Below are 20691 nucleotides of genomic sequence, written 5' to 3'. Positions count from 1 at the left end.
GGACCAAATCATACAATGTTAAATTTGATGGGTAACTCTGTTTATGGACACAGTGAGAGCATTCGCATTCTACTTAATCAATCGTCTTCCCATAAGTGGAATAAAAAGATTAATCACTCAAATACACAAACATTAAAGAAAAGAAAATAATTTACTCTCAACTTTTTAATACAGTTAAGAATATAACATAATGAAAAAAGTAGTTAGAGATTTAAAACTAGCAAATTTGAAGACACTAAAATAATATTGAACCGTATTTGAAACTCATTTAAGTCATTTTTATTTTATACTACATTTTAAATTATACAAGTTTATCTACTTTATGTACAAATGCCAAGCACATGTAATTTATAGTGTAATAAAATAATAAAAGTAGAACTAACTTACCTTCCTTAAATAATATATTATGAACAAGATAACGATCCTTTAACAAAAGTATTAAGTTTTTTAAAATAATATTTTTATGAAAAGATAATAGTTGTTTAACAAAAGTAATATACAAATTATCCACTAATCAAAAACATAACATAGGTGTTGCGTCACGTTAATAATAAAATTGGAAAGGATCTGGATTGAGAGGAAATGTGGAAACAATATGGAGAGCAATTTTATAGATGTGGTATGGATAATATATTTAACAAAAACAATGATTGAAGAATGGTGAAAACATGGCAGACATGTATCTATAAATCTATTATTTTTAAGATTTTAGATCGAAGGTTATATCAACTGATGTATAATTGGTGTTATATATTTGCATCTTATATGCTATCAACAAGGAAAAGATATCATAATATAGGAACCAAGGTTAACTTCCAAGCATATTTCATGTCTGTTAATGAGTCTAGATTTTAACAATGCCACCGCCGCCAGGTATCTAAATAAAATTTTAGAATTTCAACAAAAACCAGTACACGCATGTTATGCAGTAGTGAGTCTAGATTTTAAGGTACCTATGCAATGACTGAAATGCTATTCTTCTACAACTCCACTTATCAATCATACAATAACACCACAAACATTCGGGGCAAAACAAAAATACATTTACTAGCACATTAAAACACTTCAATATATCCAACTGAACAAAAATAATCTACAAGCATGAGCCAGAATCTCTACGTGTGAAAGCCACTTCTTTTTTCTATTGCATATCTGTGGGCTTAACACTCACAAGTACAATACATGTGGAATTTGTCAAGTAGGTTTCAAATCCAAGGCCCCATTGAAACCAGGACCACTGTTTCATCCATTACTGCATGTCATATAAGTATAGATGCATAACTTCCAAGGGCCAAGTCATAACTTCAAGGGCGAGGTCATCATAATAGATTAATTGTCATGGGGTATACAACATTGAAGTAAACAAAATTTCAGCAAATTTTACGGACTAATTTCAGTAACATGAGGAAAGTTTAATGATTAGACCTTAAAAATTAAGGAAAAAATAACTACGAAGCATAATATCAACATTATGGGTTTTAAGACGTTCTCCTAAATAATACCAACTTGAAAATAGCATCACAATAAAACTGGCAGTCTTACCAAGACTAATGATTCGAGCAAACTCCTTGTTTGGCATCAAAACTTGGACAGGATTCAACCTGGTCAAAACAGAGCAATATAATATCTACCCTTTATTGTTTGGATTATGAATCTCATCAAGAACTGAAAACAGACAATTTTAATATAGAAGTCATGTTAAGTTTGAAAACCATATTTTATGCACGTTAGTCAAACCCATCCGATGCTAATTTTCCTCTAAATGACAATTCTGTAAACATGCAGATAAGGGCCAAAAATAAGACTTCCAGCCTTCCAGAAGCACATCAACTACTAGCATGAAAATGCACACAAGCTGAACATTTTACATACTAGGCATATCTTAGAACGAAACTGTTTTTTAGTGTAACACATGCTTGTTTTTCTTGAGATAGTCATGCATATAGTAAAATTAGTGAACATATAAAACCTACCAAATTGTGCCACAATCTGAGTACAAATTAAATAAATAAAAATTACTGTTTCCTGATTATACTGATGACAGAGATGTTACACCAGCAAATAAAATTTCTGCAGAAGCCTGGAATAATAAGTTGGAAACACAACAACGAATATATATATATATATATATATATATATATATATATATATATATATATATATATTATATATATATATATATACAGCTGTTACATCAGTTTACCACTAGGAAAACCCCCTGCCTACTACAGGAACTGCTGCGGAAGCTGTTAAGTTTAGCAGCCGAAGCATACCAAATTCCAGGCTGCAGAGCGTCTATAGCAACACTGTAGATTCCAAAAAGTCTCTGAACAGAGACATACCTGCCTACTACAGGGACGGCTGCGGAATAGCTGTTTAGTATAGCAGACTAAATTGCAGGCTGCATAGCGTCTAAGGAAACACTATGAGTAGATTCCAAAAATCCCCCTGAACGACATTACGGATTTTTTTGGATTTCAATTTTCAAAACTGAAATTTAAAGATGTAACAGTAGTGAAAAAGAAAAAAGAAGACTATTTAGAAGATAATTTTTGATAATTACTATATAGAAAACGTGTATGACTATGGTTCGAATTTGCTTGTGTTGTTTAAGAGACCTATGACTTTTATTGTTCTTATTGTTAATTATGAAGATTGTCAATTTTGAGCAAGTTTTATCATTTTTGATAATATATACACATAAACAAAATTATCCAAGTATCTACTGTCGGCTAGTGTTTTCGGAGCTTACCACTACAACACACCCAATCTGATATATCAGGGGACATGCTTTGCATAAGCACATTACTGTCTTCAATTTCGTGTCAAATAATGAGGAGTTCCAACTTTATGCATGACAGTTAAGGAGACGTGAAACCAAAAATGTTGGCAATCACTACTAGCAATTAAAATCCCAAAATAAAAAGTCAATATAACGAAACAGGATAAGCACATTACTGTCTTCAATTTCTTGTCAAATAATGAGGAGTTCCAACTTTATGCATGACAGTTAAGGAGACGTGAAACCAAAAATGTTTGCAATCACTACTAGCAATTAAAATCCCAAAATAAAAAAAGTCAATATAACGAAACAGGATGTTTTGTGTGATACCTTTTTTATGCATTACTTTTTTCATTTGATGTTCAAATTTCATATCAAGTTATACATAGAACCATAACAGCAAAATAAATCAATTCAAGAATACGGGCATGGGCAAGGTTTTAAAGTGCAGTCATGATTGAAATGGTGGAAAATCGTAGATAAATGAGACAGATGTGCCCACAGACTTCTCTAAACACTTAAGCACGAGCAACTTCAACACAAGAAAAAACTAAATTTGCCAACAAATCAACAAAAAATTTGAAAATAGTCAATCAGATTTGCACATCTACAATCTAGATAAAAATTAAACCTGTGTTGGCATAGATATCAATGTTAAACTTATATTGGCATAGTTGATTATGGGTTGCCTCATAGTTAGCCAATTGTTTAAGTGTTTTAAACAATACAATCATTGTTTAAGCCTTTTACTCAATCAATAGTTCAAATACTTCAGATATTTAAAGATAGATCCAAAAGCGGCATAACGATTTATCATGTTCCACCTTATTCTACTGATCATCTTTAAGGAATATTCATTAGCATAATAACAATTAAGGACCTTGACACTGAAAAATATCGAAGGAACAGATAACTGCACAAGAAAATAGTAGACAGAATATGTAAACCAAAGCAAGATATGCAAAATGAGAATAGAATTTGGCAAAATAGGAAAAAAAAAAAGTTATTGAGTGGAAAAAAGGGCACAAGGTAAAACAGTTTCTAGCTTAGTATCTTAAGCCGCAAAATACAACTTTCCTAAATGTTGAGGGTATTTGAAAAGGTACCTATCTCCACAAAGCAATGGTGGAAGGAATATACATGTTAAGAGGTTAAAAACTAGCCACAACCAACCCTACTGTACCAACTGCACCCTAAATGGAAATGTGTAACTCGTGCCTACCATTACCAAGTACCAACCAATGAGGCCAATGGGTCCACTGGGGAAAGTATGGTTACCCAAAAGCCACCAACCAACGACAAGTACAGAAGGAGAAACACATTTGAGCTGTGTGACAAAATTATCTCAGACCTGAAAAGATTCCTCATTGTCCTTGGTAGAAACGGGAACGTGACTCTCCCCCTGTTGTTCTTCTTGCTCTTTCTTCAACATGACCTCGCAGAAAAACTGGGTCAAAACGGCCTCGTATCCAGGCATTTTGGCGTAGCCAGGGAAATAATTGATATCGATGATGAGGTATCGGTTGCCATATCGAGCGTCCCTTATGACGTCGAAATTGAAGAGATTCAACTTGAGAGCCCGCCTGAGGCCCCTAGCGATGTCGACGACGAAGGCATTCGGGGGCATCTCGGTGTCCTCCAAATGCATCAGCCGGTAATAGCCATCGCTGTCGTTTCCAGCGTCGTGGTTAGCCAGGTTGGAGACCTGCGAAAACGACAGAAGGTTCTCCGAAACGCCCACCGTCTTCTCCTCCGACACATCGGGGAGGGACTTGCGCTTCACGCACCGCACGTGCTCGCCCACCACGTAAACCTTGAAGATCACGCCGCCGTGGTTGACAAACTCCTGCAGCACGATCGGGGGCTTCAGCTTATCGAGCGCGTCACGCGTGAACACAAGCGCCATCTTGTGCGACTTAGCACTGCCGTCGGCCACAAGCGGCTTCGCAATCACCGGAAACTTGAGACTCTCCCCGGCCTGGGGGTCCATTAGCGTGGCCTTGTCGTATATCACAATCTGCTTCGGGATCCCAAAGGTCTCGGTTCGGTCCTGGATTTGGAGTTCCGACACGACCTGCAGCATCGAGATTCGGTTGTGGAGGCGTTCGATCGCTTCGGGCGCGTCGAGGATAACCGCATTTGGGAAGCGAGACTGGAATTCTCGAAGTTGGCGTTTCCAATCGTCGCCGTAGAGCTTGTGGAGGACGCAATCGAAGGGGCCCTGATCCGCGAGGGGCTTGTCCGAGTCGACGCGCACGAGTTCGATCCCTCGCGATTTCGCTAGACTCACCAATGAGTCGCGGATGAAGCTGTTCTGCTTCTTCGGCGCCAGGGCATACCCTATCACGCCGCCGAATGTCTTCTCCGCCATTGATGTTCGCTCTGCGTGCCGCGCGCTGAATCACATTCCCGGGGAGAAACCCTAATTTGGAGGGCCTGGGTTTTGTTGGTCGAGAAGAGAATTTTGCAGAGGGAAAAAAACGAACGGAACGGATGAGGGCGAGCGAAAGAGAAAAGAGAAAAGGGGAGAGAGAAATGAGGTTAACGGGATGGGGATATATATAGCTTAGACTAGGGTTGGTGAGGAAGAAGGGGAATGATAGGGTGACTGGGTTTTGATGGAGAAGGTGTGACGTGGCATATTCTGGGGATTGGGTTGCGGTATGGCGCCGCTTTATGCAGCGCGTGTGCAAATGTGGTGATACTGGGAATGGGGAAAGTCAAAACGTGATAAGATTGGGTGGGTGTTTGGGCAATTTACAAAAACGATTCCCCACTCCCCCTTAAGACCTTCTTTTGACCTTTCAGTCTTTCTCTTTTCAATTTCAATCATATGTACCCTTTCTTTATTAAATAACAGATGAAGAAGCAAGGTAAAAGGAAACACCAGACATGGTGAGATATTGGCCAAAAACTTACACTTTTTTAACCATCTATTGCATCAAAATCATACTTCACACTTCCCAAATCGACCTTGTATATTTTATTCATTTATATTTATTTAAAATTACATATAAAATAAATTAATACTTAAATATTATTATATATTAAGGAAAAATAATTAAAGCTTAAAAATACGCATTTAATCGTAATACACGTAAGTATTTCATCTACTTTTTGTATAAGATTATAAATATCAGGTCATAGAATGATGTACCGATACTTTATGCATCATGTATCTGTGTTTGATACATATCTGTGATTTATAAAATTATAGTATAGTATAAAAATTTTTTTGAATAATGATCAATTTTAGTAACAAAAATAATTAGTTATTGTATAGTGACAAATTTAAAGACTAATTTAAATATCAATTTAAAAATTACAATTATTGGTAACTAAAATAGTTCCAAAAAATTATAATTAGTTTCAAAATTGATAATTAAAATAATTTTTATTATAAATTGATTTTTAAATTTGTCATTAACATTAACTAACAAGATGTTGACTACCAAAATAGTTGGTTTCTAAATTAATCACTAACATTAGTTACCAAGGTTTTGGCTACCAAAATAATTGTTTATAAATTGGTCTCTAATTAGGAAAATAGTCTCTAACATATTTTTGGTTACTAAAATTAGTCATTATTTAATATTTTTTTATCATAATCACTTGTGAGTAATGTCAACACCCAATCTTGTTCAGATAAATAAATATATTTTTAAAAACTATATAAAAAAATGTTTTTAGTTAATGATAAATAAAAAAAGGTGAAATAAAATTTTTTTTCAAAGATTTTCAAATTTCAATTTTAACAAGAAAGAAATATTTTTGTAAGACTTTTGTCAACTTACCTTCTCAATAGAGATCTTCTATATATAAGGTTTTAGTTGTTGAAAATCCTTTGGAGCTGTCAGAAATTAGCTTTAAGTCTAACTTAACCCTACAAACTCGGCTAGAAATTAATGGGTAGTCCGTTAGCAACTCAATAGCGGGTGAAACAAAATGTCCAAAAAAGCTCGTTATGATAGGTTTTTTCTTTTAAGTTTTGATACCATATTAGGAGTGAGCTTCAAGCCCAACTCAACCTCACAAAACCGAATTGTAAATTAAAGTTTGCACCCCACTTATATACTATGAAATTGTTTTATCTCTAATCGATGTGAGACTTCCAACAATCACAATTGTCAGGGTCTTCCTTTGCTACTACTTGTTCTTGTGTTTGAGCATGCTTTGAAGCTTTAAGACATATACATTGAATTCATGTAACTTCTTTTGCAACACCTTTGGAACAAGGCAAAGCTTTAGAGACGTGTATGTGGATTTTCTCCATATTTTGAACAAAGCCAAGGATTGATACGATTGACTAACTTTGTAGCATTGATATTAGCCTCTCTTTTTTCAAAGAAGATGTTTGCCTAAAACAACTTTCAGCATGTTTTTTAAAGATATGGATGTTGACAAGATGTCGTGAGATCTTCTTGAAATAAAGAAGAAGTGTACAATTCTTACAAGCATAAAATGCTTAAGGCTTGCATATATATGTCAAACGAAGTATATTTATTAGGACAATGATACTTTAACCTTTTTTTTACCCACTTTTAACCCACCACTTCAATCACCATTAGATCATCACATCACATTACTAAAAAAAATAAAAGATGATTTAACGATGATTGAAGCGATGAGTTAAAAGTTGGTCAAAAAAAGTGAGTTAAAATATCATTTTCCTATTTATTATTTGTTGAAGAAAAAGTTTTCAAATAATGTACGTGCATAACACTTGATTGTTTAGACGAAACACGTTTTAAACCATGCTTGCATAACCATTTATTCAACAACACAACTTGCATTTCTTATACTAAACTAGTAATTTATGTCTAAAATAATCTAGTACGCCTGAATTACGTTTTACAATTAATTATTTAAACATGCAATCAAAACCAAATAAATGGTTTGTTAAACTTAGATCTATCAAGTATACCTTGGAAAGAAAATACTAGTGTTTTTTTTGCTAGTATTCAACTTTAAAACAATATGCAAATGAATAAATGAATAATAATTTAAAAGAGACTTATATAAAAGAATATTGAATATATAATGAAACAATTAGAATAATATTTGAAATTATTTATAAAAATAATATTTACAACATCTATGTTAAAGTAAAATTCGGTGATTTACAACTACTTAAACTTAATCTCAGTAATAAAAAAAAACAAACAAGTATACAAATTTTAATTTTTCTTTAATTAATGATTTTTATTAATATATATATATATATATATATATATATGATAAATAATTGTTTCAAAATAGATTTTAGAATCCCAATTCAACTGTGATTTATTTTTGTAACATTTTTTATAAACATCTAAATTTCTCCAAAACATTCTCATATCCTCTTTTGGCTTGACAAAAGGAATGGACAAGGAAAAGACATGAATTTGAGACGTGAGGAGGTAGCCAAGGTGGTTGAGGCGCGGGTCCAATTGGTGGTAATGATGGTAGTTACATGGGGTTGTAGTTGTAAAAGGTCAAAAAGGGGCAATGTAGAGTCCAATTATTTTTACTGATATTTTTTTATTGTATTCTGCTTAACACTAAAATGTGATAATCAATATATTAATATTTTAAATATTTTAAATATATTTTAAATATTTTATTTATTTATTTTAAAATATTAAAATTAATAATAATCGATGTATTAGGAAGACACAATAAAAAAATATTAATATTGAGAATCTAAATTCGTTAATGTACATGACACCTTATCTTTTGATCAAATTTGGAGCATAATAACAACAACAATATTCTTTGTCAAAAGATGATGTTAAAGTTCATCATTTTGTTGTTGACTTTGCCCACAAACTATTTCTAGTTTTGGAGATTGAGAAGTTGTGGAAGCATCGTCATGTTGAGTGAAATGTAGCAATTTCAACTGAAAGATGAATATGGAGAGATCTTGTAGAAAACATGTTGTCGTTTCGTTGAAATTATAGACTCTTGTTTTTGAAGTGGTTTGGAAGATGGAACACCTCTCTTATATTTCCATAAATATTTTTGCCGAACACCTTTATCAGATATTTTAGAAATATTTCACACTCAACTACAATATTAAAGTATATGCTGATTAAAAAAACAATATTAAAGTATATTATATTCCTTTATTAGGCATGTTTTTAAAATATACACCGTAATATTTATAATATTATTTAACGTGGTTCTTTCAAAATTAAAATCATTCAAATATTATTTGATGTTAGTTGTGTCAAAAGATAGATTGAATATTTTCTTTTTCTTTTCTATATTAATAATGAAATTTTAAAATAGCTAATTATAAACTTTAATTCATAATACTTTAACTAATAAAAAAATGGGATTTGGTAAATTATTGTTGGGAAAAATGTGTCACAATTAAAAAATATTATTGTCTTTATTTCCAAAAACCACCCTACTAACTGATAAATAAATAAAAAAAAGATAAACAAAGATATAACATGAAACTCAAGAACCGGATAAAAAAATCACATACATTGTTTACAGAATAACACTATGTTAAAATTTGTACAATACATAGACCATTTTCTCATACATTTAACCCCAAGTATATTCACACTCTCCAAAGTAAAAATTTAACTTAAACCACACAATACTCTACTACAAAAATAGAAGAAAAGTCAAATATAAACTTAAAGTGTTTTTTACTACGGCAAGAAATACCATGGACATAGAGTCCATTAGTCATCAACACATACTCTCTAACCTATCCTAGACGATGTGAGATTTCCTAAGACATGTATTATTTTTCATCAGTTCAACAATCTTCACATTGGTTAAAATAAACACATCTCCAATGCATATACCAACAATCATACTCCACCATAGATAGTATATATATTCACTTAGAATTAAACTATTTCAAGAATTTTCATGCACCATGCATCACTGCTAACCAATGCACGCGTATAATCCTCATACACTTTGCATAAATATTAGCTAATGTTTGTGCATAAATTTACCATATTCCCTGCATCAATGCTAACTAATGTCCACTCTCTAACTTATACTAGACAATGTGAAATTTTTCGAAATATATCATATTAATCAATCCAACAATTATATAAATTAAATATTGAATATAAATGTCCACTTAATCTTATTTTATTTTTCTTAATTGATATTTTTATCCAACGAGTTACCAAATAAGCACATTATGTACAAAAAATTATCAAAAAATGATTTATTTTGAAATTTGAAAATTGGAAAATAATTTTTTTTAACAGACTAGCAACAAATTTTGATACAGAAAAGCACATTTTATGTCATTACTATAATTATATTATTAGGTGTTTAATATAGTTTATACAGAATAAATTGTCTTTGAATTTGCTTTTGTCGGTTCCATGGTAAACTTTTAATTAATATTTTGTTAAAAAGTTTATTTAGTTTTAAAATAATCTAGAACACGTTGAATATGATTTTCTTCCTTTCTTTTACAAGCCAAAATGTAAACTAATTATAGTATTTTTTATGGTTATGTATACATCATTGTGTTTCTAAAGTTTCTCCAGCTGTTACCCCCACAACCTTTTTTTAAATTTGGATTCTTCTTGACTCGAGAAACACGTGCTAACGCAGCAGCAATAATTTTGCTCTGATTAAGATTTGTGTTTTGATAATGTAATCTCTTTTTCTTTTGAATAAGACCCATGTTTTATAAAAAATATAAAAGAATTATTTTTTTATTTAATATTAGTTTTTATAATTTATCTATAGTATACGTGTTTTTATTTAATATTGCATGTATAATAAATAGTCTACATATTGTGGTAAAAAATTAAGTTAATTATTAGGTGATTTATTTTTAAATATTAAAAATTCAATTTAAAAACAAGAAGGAAAAGAATAAACATAATTGGATAAGCACTTGAGAAAAATAAATATTGAGATAAATTGTTAGAAGTGGGCTTTAAGTCTAACTCAACCTTACAAAATTGGCTTGTATTATATATTATGAACTAGCCTTATCTCTAGTCGATGTGGGACTTCCAACACACCCTCTCATGCCGAGGTATATTCATCTCGTGCGTGGACAAGAAATTAGTGGGTGGTCCGTTAGTGGTTCGATATCGGGTGGAATAGAATGTCCAAGAAAGTTTGCTAGAATAGGTTTTAACGTGATTCTGATAACATGTTAGAAGTGAGTTTTAAGCCTAACTCAACCCCACAAAACTGGTTTATAAGGTGAAGTTTGCACCTCATTTATATATTATGAATTATGAATTAGTCTTATATCTAGTCGACGTGAGACTTCCAACATAAATAAAGATATAAAACACTACAAGAATTTTTGATTTTTTCGTCGGCTAAAAACCTACGCTACAACGAAAAAGCCGACGATAATATGCACTTGGCGTCGGTCAAGCGACGGCAACGTGACCCACGTCCATTTCCTGGATGCAAAGGTCATTTGCGTCAGCTAAATGGGGACGCACTATTTCTGCGAATTTCTCATCGGCTTAACCGACGACAATGAATAACCAATATAATAATAATTTTCTATGCGTGGGTTAAGCCCACGAAAAATTAGAAATTCAAATAATTTTCGTCGGTCAATACGACGCCAATAGGAAGATTTCAACGCAATGTTCTGACTTTTGCGTGGGCTATGCGTGGGTTAAGCCCACGAAATACAAAAATAGAAGCTGAAATAGGTTATTTTCGTGGGTCTGGCCGATGCAAACAATTAGAAATTCAATTGTTAGCGTCGGCCTTGCGTGGGCTAAGCCTACGCAAATTAGTGTATAATTTGAAATGACCAATATGTTTCCAAGCGGATCCCAGAAGCCTAATCGATTCCTCAACCTCCATCTAATACATATCCAGACACATTTCAAACAATCTAATCAATCTAGCAATCCAGAATATGATTTCATTCATTCAATCCAGAAATCAAACATATGATTTCATTCATTTACAATTGAAATTGCAAACATAAAGTTAGTTGTGAGTTTCACAAAAATCCTGGAGTCTAAGATCAGATTATAGTCAAACAAAAAGTGCCAATATTGGCAGTACAATCCCACTAGCATTCTAAGATCAGATTACAGTCAGACAAAAAGTGCCAATATTGGCATTACACTCCCACTAACATTTCATTCTATGTTTTCCTACTTAGCCTATACTAAGCCTAACTAGTTATTTGCAGCAAAACCTACTAGCATCCACATCCAAGCCACCATCCGCAATGGAAAAGAGAATGATACAAGAAAACTTGAAAAATGAAAAACTAAAATGTAAGACATTAATCTCTAAAGTCACTTTATGAGTATCCTATAATATAATTAAGAAAGTAAATTTTTAGAAAATGTATACACAATTTGAACAAAAATAAATATGTACCATCTTCAAGGAACTGGATGATCATCCAAGTCCTCATCATAATGCGGATGCACGCGACTGGTGCCTGTTGAACTGCCTCCACCCTGTTTCTCCAACATCATGGCTAATTGTTGCTTGATCAAACTCAATTCTTCTTGAACAAGAGCATATTTTTTATCAGTTTCATCAGCTCTCATAGTGGCTTGTTTTACTTCTTCTAGAAGCCTCTCTGTCTCAATCAACTGTCCTGGTCTTGGATGAATTGTGTGGGCTAAAGTAGAAGGTTGAGTGAGGGATGACACACCATGATGAATGTTTGCAACCAAGTCCCCAGGGATGACACACCATGATGAATGAGTGAGGGATGACACACCAAGAAAACCTCTTAAATTTAAAAGTTTTTCCACACCATTCGATGTTAGATCTAAGCCATAAATAGTAAAGTCATTATGTTTTATCCTATTTGTCACTAATTAATCAAGCATAAAAAGTTGTGAACTTTAAGAAAGTTATACCAATTCTAAGTTCTAATAACAATATCTCACATTATACCAACTTTGAATACGTATAATAATTCTAACAACGTTTATCAATAGTAATCTTTGAACCTCTCTTTTTCTAATGTCTATTATGTAATTCTCTCTTTTCACTTTACTTTCGCTTACAAAGTTCACTTTAGAATAAATATTATAATTATGTGTTTAAAGCATAATTAACTAATCCAATACATGATTATGGGAGTTAAGTGTGACTTAAACAAAGACACCCCCTGTTCCAGTGATCTGTGATTGATGAAGCCACTTGGTAGTAAAAAGTATGTGCAAACCAAAAAAAAGTATGTACTTAGAAAAAATCTGTAAAAAGTATGTGCAAACCAGAAAAAAGTATGTACTTAAAAATAATCTTCATAAAGTTTTCCAGTACGCAAATATATATTTCTTATGGATAAACCAGAAATGCATAACAGGGTGTGTGAAAACAGTAGAAATATATATATATATATATATATATATATATATGTATATATATATATATATACATATATATATATATATATATACATGTATATACATATATATATATATATGTATATACATGTATATATATATATATATATGTATATATATATATATGTATATATATATATATATACATATATATATATATACATATACATATATATACATATGTATATATATATATATATATGTATATATGTATGTATATGTATGTATATATACATACATATACATACATATATATACATATATATATATATATATATATATATATATATATATATATATATATATATATATTCTTAAAATTCAGCTTCATCCATCTGCAACAGCTAATGTGTGGATTAATCTTTATTCTAATCACAATGTGAAATAAACCAAAAACTCAGAATAAGAGAAAACTTACAATGAAAAAAAACTCAGAAATTACTGCAGTGCAATAATACTACATGTGTGAGTCCTAATTAGTGAGTCCCTCTGCCATCAAGTTTCCATATCAGTAAAATGTGAGATTGTGAAGCACCTACTATGCTAATGTCTCAAAGAATAGCAGCAAACACACAATTCAATATTTTAACTCTCCAAAAGTTATTTACCTCCACTTAAAACGCTTAATGACCAACACCAACCAGTTCTGAATCTTCACTGGATAATGCAGCCTTCACTGGATAATGCAGCCTTCACTCTTGGTGTTCAAATTAAAGAGCTGCAATTGAAAAACATCTCTTAAACATCAACAAAGCCTCCCCGAACCTGCCTCCCAGAATGTGCATCACGCAGATATAAAAAGCAAGAATGACACAAAATCAATCCAATTTAATCATCCCAACACACACAACAAAGAAACCCTAATCGGAAAAACCCAAAATTAAGAAAGAGAGGGATAAGGAGTTACGGGAAATTGAAAATGGAAACTGAAATCTCTTTGCTCCCGTTGTTGGCTCGTAGGGTGACTGGAACGGAGAAGCAAGAGTGTTGTTGGAAGGAGCTTTGAAGCTGAGCACGGAAGCGATGCTTTCGGACCAATGCAGTGTGCGATAGATCCTGAAAGAGTGCAGAATGAGGAAGCCCTTACAGTGAATGCAGAACCAACTCCCCACAGTCACAGACGCTCTTTATGATAGATTAGGGAACGAAGTCGCCTTCACAGGAACCCCCGATTCCGCTAAACCAATTCCAAACCTTCTCATCTCGCACTCACTGTAGAAAAGAGATGGCTAATATTGAGAAATGATGCAATGGTTATGGTTGTGGCACACTGTTGCGGAAGAGGGGACAAAGGGTTTACGTTAGAGAAACCAAATGGTGGAGCCAAAATGAAATTAAGAAAAAGGGCACCGCGAAACATAAACTAAAATTAAATATTTTTTTTTATTTAAGAGATATATGCGTGGGCCAGCCGACGCTAATTATTGAATCCATATGCGTCGATTGAATTTTATATCATGCGTCGGCCAAGCCGACGATAAAAACAATTACTCTTATTTTTTTTTTTATAAATACTATAGAGTGGGTTGTGCGTAGGTTAAGTCCACGCCCTTTTGCTTCTCAATATGGCTGACGCCATTTTTGGAAGCTAAACAGTGATATTCTTGTAGTGAAAGGATAGTATTCTTTTTAGCTAGTTATCAACTCAAATTAAATTACGATTAAAGAGTATATTTAGAAAATAATAATTAAAATTAAATGCTCAATATACGCAATTAGGACATGATAAGTGTCTCTAAAAGAATGCAAGTAAACAATAACTTTCTCGTACTTACTTCGCAAAAATTAAGTTATATTGAACAAAAATGACATTACGGAAGTTAGAGAAAAGTAGTAATATATAACATCAAATTCAAAAATTGATTCGTGTGTAAATAAAGTATTAACACTACATATGTGATATAAACCGACTGTTTGGAACTGAAATTGAAATTGAGACGTTGACCACTTTAAATTATGTTTAAATATAAAAATTAAATGTACTTTTAGACAACGTACTTTTACATTCATTTATTATTCAAACAAATTATCAAGCGCTAATTTACGATGTGAGATATGTTCTTTTGGATCAATTTGGAGACGATGTGAAGTACGAAATTGCGAAATTAATGTTTTGAGGGGATTCCGCTAGGTTGAAGAGCATTTGAGAGTGGACAAAGTCATTATACACAAATAGCTTTGCTTTATTTTCATATTATCACGCATGAAATGATGCAGCCACCATGGACATAATGCTCTGGGGAATCAGATCTTTTTTTTGGGAACAAATTCTGTTGTGGTTGAAGGGAGATGGAATTGGTACTACTGTGGTTGAAACTGATTCTAATAGTTTTTTTTTTCATTTTTAGTGTTTAAAATTAAAATATTTAATTTTTTATGTCAAATATGTTTTATTCTTTTTTATTTTGATTAACAATTTTTTTAAACTTTATTATTAAAAAATAAATTTACTAAAATATTTATAACTCATTGAAATACCACTTTATATTAATTTTAACATCAAAGACAATTAGATAATTTTATATTTTAATCTATTAAATTTAATTTTTTATTAATTGCATCAGTCAAATCATTCACAAACTTTTACAAAAATTACTCTCAAATACACTCTACTATCACCCCCAAATCCTTAAAAAAGAACAACATAAACCTCACATTCTAATCAACCCAAATCAATAATCTTTCTTTCCCTCAAATCATCACTCACATAAGAACACACCCTTAGGTTGTGTTCGCTTGAGAAGATGGATTTGAGAGAGAGTGTGGTGATTGATTTGTGTAGATTTGAGTGGATGAATATGTGTGTTTTTTTAGAGGATTTAGAAGGTAAAATGAGTGGATTTAGAAATGAATTTTGTGAAAGTAGGTGAATGATTTGAGTGATGTGATAGATTAAATAAAAAATTATAATAAATAAAATTTAAAAATTACTAAAATACCCTCTATAATAAAATTATACAAGATCATTCTTAAATTAATTAAAAATATTATATTTTAAAAACTATTATTTAATAAATTTTAATAAAAATAAATTATATTAAATTATTATTATTATTTAATAATTACTATCACTTCAAATTATTATTAATATTATTACTAATAATTATTATTATCATATATATATATATATATATATATATATATATATATAGAGAGAGAGAGAGATATATATATATATATATATATATAGATAAGACAAGACTTATACGGTTGGCTTTGAATAAAATGAGGTTATATGGGTAAATTTTGCATTGATCCTCTCAAATCTTCTCTGTAGTGGAGGAATGAACTTTTATCTTTATCCCGCAAATTCATCTGTGTTAATATCTCAAAACGAACACAAATTCTTTTTGTAATCTTCACAATTCAGTTCATTGGCTGGATTCACTCGTACGAACACGCCCTTAATCTCCCTAATATTGCAATTATGAGCTTTTGGTATTGATTAAGTGAATTAGATCTCTTAATTATTTCAATTGTGTGACCAATGTATCACACTAACAAATGACATAATAAGAAGAAAGACACAAGTGTTTATTTGTCACTTGCATACAATGATAATGTGACATACATGAATAAAATAAAATATTTGAAAAGTGTGAAAAATGGGAGTGCAATCCTAATAATACACATCTTTAAAATCATTTAATTAGTGAAATAGTTTGATTGAGATAACACAAACTAGGCTATTCGTAGCTATTTTAACACATCAAACCAAACAAACTAAAAATATTAATCTATCTCATTTATGATACCAACTAAAAAGTTGAAAAAGAAAGAAGAGAAATAAGAAATATTCTTTTACTTCCTGAAAGTTATTTAAATTAAAAAATAGTAAAAAAAACTTAAAATATATTAATAATGTAGACTAAATTTCATTTGAATGTAATATTCTTACTAAAGAAATTGGGTAATAAAATAAAGTAATAACATAGATTTGATTTTTCTTTAAGAATACTAAAAAAGTAATAAGTTAAACGGTAAACATTTTAAACCAAATTACTTAATTAAACTTTGATTTTATTAAAATATTAGGTCAACTAGTTAATTTATCTCACTCCACCATATTTTGTGTTAGGCAGGGTATACTCGAAATTAGTGGCTTAAAAATACATGGTTGAAATTGTTAGGGTTTTATGAGTTGTACACATCACCAAAAATCTAACTCCTTTTGCATTTATTAATTCGACACGTGAAATTTATCTATATATATATATATATATATATATATATATATATATATATATATATATATATATATATATATATATATAAAACTGAAATTATATATTATCACTAAAAAATACAATAACAATTGAAAGGATAAAACTATTTTAATCTTTACATATCTATTAGTTGTAAATTTTTATATCTATTAATTCGTAATTTTTTGTATTATCCAACAAGACAATAACTTAAATTACAAATTTACTAGGATAAAAAAATCACATACTTCCTCTTCTTCTCTTCCTCTTCTCCTTGTCCCACCATCATTGTTGTGTCAACCATTGTCACCTCAGTTCATCATCTCCTCCCCCTTCGTCCTCTTTTTCTATTCTCTTCCTTTTCCTCCTCCACCTTTCGACAACCACATTGCACCTATATTGCACCTCCGGCTCGTCACACTAAGTTGTCGTCCTTGTCACCGTCGCGTCTTTAATACCACCACCAACTTCGACCTCCTTCTCCTCCTCCACCTCTCCTCATCCTCTTCTTCTTCTCATCCATCTTGTCTTAATATATAAAAATCTTCATCAGATATGACAAAAAATTTGTCACTCAATTTATCGAGGAATTTACCGATAAAAAAATCTATGAGAAATTAGAAATATAATTTACCAAAGGAATTAACCTTCAGATGCGTTACCTACAAATATTTTTGTTGATAATACAAATTTTAATTTACCTACAAATATTTTTGTTGATAATACAAATTTTAGTTTACTAACAAATCTTATTGACAAAAATATTTGTCAGTAATTTATCTCTAATCAATATGAGATCTCTAATATTAAAAATTGTTAGAAATCCAAATATAAAGTTTAAGTCGTAAATGAGAAAGTTGAGTGTTATATAAAAAAAACACATAATGTAACGTCCCATTTAATTATTAAGCAAAATTAAAAGAAACGTCACATGCGGATAGATCAATAGCGTAGTCCTGGGGTCTCATACACAACCCCTACAATTATAGGCACACCACGATGTCAAGGGAACTAGATAAAAGTCTAACCGGAGGAATAGAGTATTAAAGAGTCAAACAATACATGGGCCCTAGCCCTAACAAAACCAAAGGAACGTGAAGTCCAGCCCAAAAGACTACGTAGCGGGGTCATCTCTCCTCTGCTGACCATGAGTGCCTCTCGCATCTGCTCCCATCAACAAAGTGATGATCATCGCAAGAGTAGAAGGACAACATACAGAGCAAATAAACAAGCAAAGGGTAAGCTAGAGCCAAAATCAGTTCATCAAAAATAATCAGATACATATTCACAGTCCATTTCACTAATATCACACAAGCATGTTAAGACCTTCCAAACAATACACTAAGACTCGACTCATCCGGATACATATAACCTAGTCGGATTTAGCGGACGCTTGCACTTGTGGTGGATACCTCTGCTCACCCCCGAGCTATGTGTTACAAGTGTTACAATGAATCAATTTCCCTCATCACAAGGTTAGCCCTTAATGAATTTCAAGCCTCCTGCTACTCTCACCACAGGAGTCAGTCCGCTCAAAGTGAGACTAACTGACTCCTTAGAGTGTCAGGATGCGATCCTTACCTTGAATCCTTACCAAGTTATATAGATGGGGCACCACCATGAACACCCACTAACAGGGACCATGGGATTACGTCCCGACCACTGAAGCACGACCCTAAAGTCCCACCTAGAGACTTCAAGGAATTACGTACTGACTCCATACCAATTATATACACAAACAGCCAGGCAATAATACATACATCTTGTTTAGAAATTCTCATTCCAACTTCTGTAACCAACCCTCATTTATCACAGGTCAAATCAATGCCAACTCGTTATTCCCAACCATATATAAAGTACTTCCTCTCACACCAATACCATGTCATATTGATACCAACCATCTCATTGAAATCACATGCCAAGATTTATCCAGATTCATCATTTACAACCCACACACACCCTTATTCATGCAAATCCACTCATTCATAGTTTTGACATAGCAATCCAACCCAACATGTATTAAACACCCACAAACAAAGATGGAAACAACACCCCCGCCTCATCTCGCCCAATTCTCGCTCAGGCCGCGAGGTTTCGCTCAGGCGAGAGGGACTCTCACTCAGGCGAGCTCCCCTCGCTTAGGCGAGAATTCAACAATTTGGGACAGGGCCATTCGCACTATCTCGCTTAGGCGAGTTCCCTTCGCCTGAGCGAGGCAATCTCTCGCTCAAAACACAAACCACCCGCCTAGGCGACGGTTCATGCAAATAGTGTGGGCGAGTCTCTGCCAGCCTCGCTTAGGCGAGCCTGACTCGCCTGGGCAAGATTATTAGCTCCCGCCCTTGATCTCATCTGCAGCAAGCACGTTTTTGCATCCAAACACCCCCACAAGGTACCCCACAAGTTCAAAACAGCGTACAATCCATGCAACGGTAAATATACTCAAACACAGGCCAAACATAACGTAAAAACTCGAAACCCTAGCTTCCCTTACCTAGAAAAGGGCTAACAGCTGGGTCCTTGGGTACGAACAGAGAAATACGGCAGCTTCTAGAGTAGTTTAGCGAGCTGGAAACAAAATGAACATTATGAAACGAAGCTACCTAGCACGATCCCAGTTGGAACTCGAAACAACAGTGCTAAACAAGAGAAGTATGGGATGAGAGGCAACTTACGCGGGACGAAACTGGCTCAAACAAGCGCGACGGAGGCCAAAGACTGAACCCTAGCGGAGATGATTGCGGCTACTCAAAGGGGTAGGAGATTTGTTTCAGCAAAATGAGAGGAATGAGTGGTTAGGGCAGACTTAGGGTCTGTTTTCCCCTTTGGGTCAGCCCTAAGGCCCAAAGGTTTGGGGCAGCCTTTAAGATAAAAAGGGCAGATAAAAGAAGTGGATCTTACACATAAATTCATTGTCTTAAAGTTTTGAATTAGAGATGATGTCAATTTGGATTGAACTTATGTTCCATTAATATTGTATCTTTTTAAGATTCATGAAAGAATTATAAATAATTGTATACATTTACGTATATATGTTATCGATCTAAATTAAACTTATATCTCATTCATGATTCATAATGTATATTCCCGAGATCCATAAAAAATTATAAATAATTATGTATATTTGAGTATCTGTGAATCCCCACCTTGAAAATATCTAAAAAGTGGTATACTTCAATCAAATATTGCATGAATAAGATAAAAAATATGTAAGGTATTGATGGATATAGGTGTGGGACTGGGAAACCGCATTGGGTGGTTAGCATGAATGCAAGCATCAAAACTGAAAAAAGTGAAAGTGAAAGTGAGGAAGCAAGTTGTGTATGTTTTTGGTGTGGAAAATCAATATATGACCAACTGGTGCCAACTCTAC

The 20691-nt window shown here is 32.6% G+C and overlaps 1 protein-coding gene across 1 annotated transcript; it reads right to left on the bottom strand.

The window, feature by feature from the left end:
- Positions 1-3741: 3741 nt before the first annotated feature.
- ITPK1 (Inositol 1,3,4-trisphosphate 5/6-kinase family protein) lies at positions 3742-5524 on the bottom strand. Its single transcript, XM_028060547.2, has one exon. It carries the CDS (start codon positions 5151-5153, stop codon positions 4128-4130), a length of 1026 nt encoding a protein of 341 aa, XP_027916348.1. The 5' UTR covers positions 5154-5524; the 3' UTR covers positions 3742-4127.
- Between the last annotated feature and the right edge of the window lie 15167 nt (positions 5525-20691).

Source organism: Vigna unguiculata, chromosome 3 (assembly GCF_037176805.1).
Source record: "Vigna unguiculata cultivar grain cowpea cultivar isolate G323 ecotype 2 chromosome 3, ASM3717680v1, whole genome shotgun sequence".
Classification (NCBI taxonomy): Eukaryota; Viridiplantae; Streptophyta; class Magnoliopsida; order Fabales; family Fabaceae; genus Vigna; species Vigna unguiculata.
The sequence above is the reverse complement of the archived record's forward strand: the minus strand, read 5'-3'. Positions and strand labels throughout refer to the sequence as shown.

What these genes read in the sequence shown, in the direction of transcription:
- ITPK1 (XM_028060547.2), bottom strand. Translation starts at nt 5,153, where the DNA reads ATGGCGGAGAAGACATTCGGCGGCGTGATAGGGTATGCCCTGGCGCCG.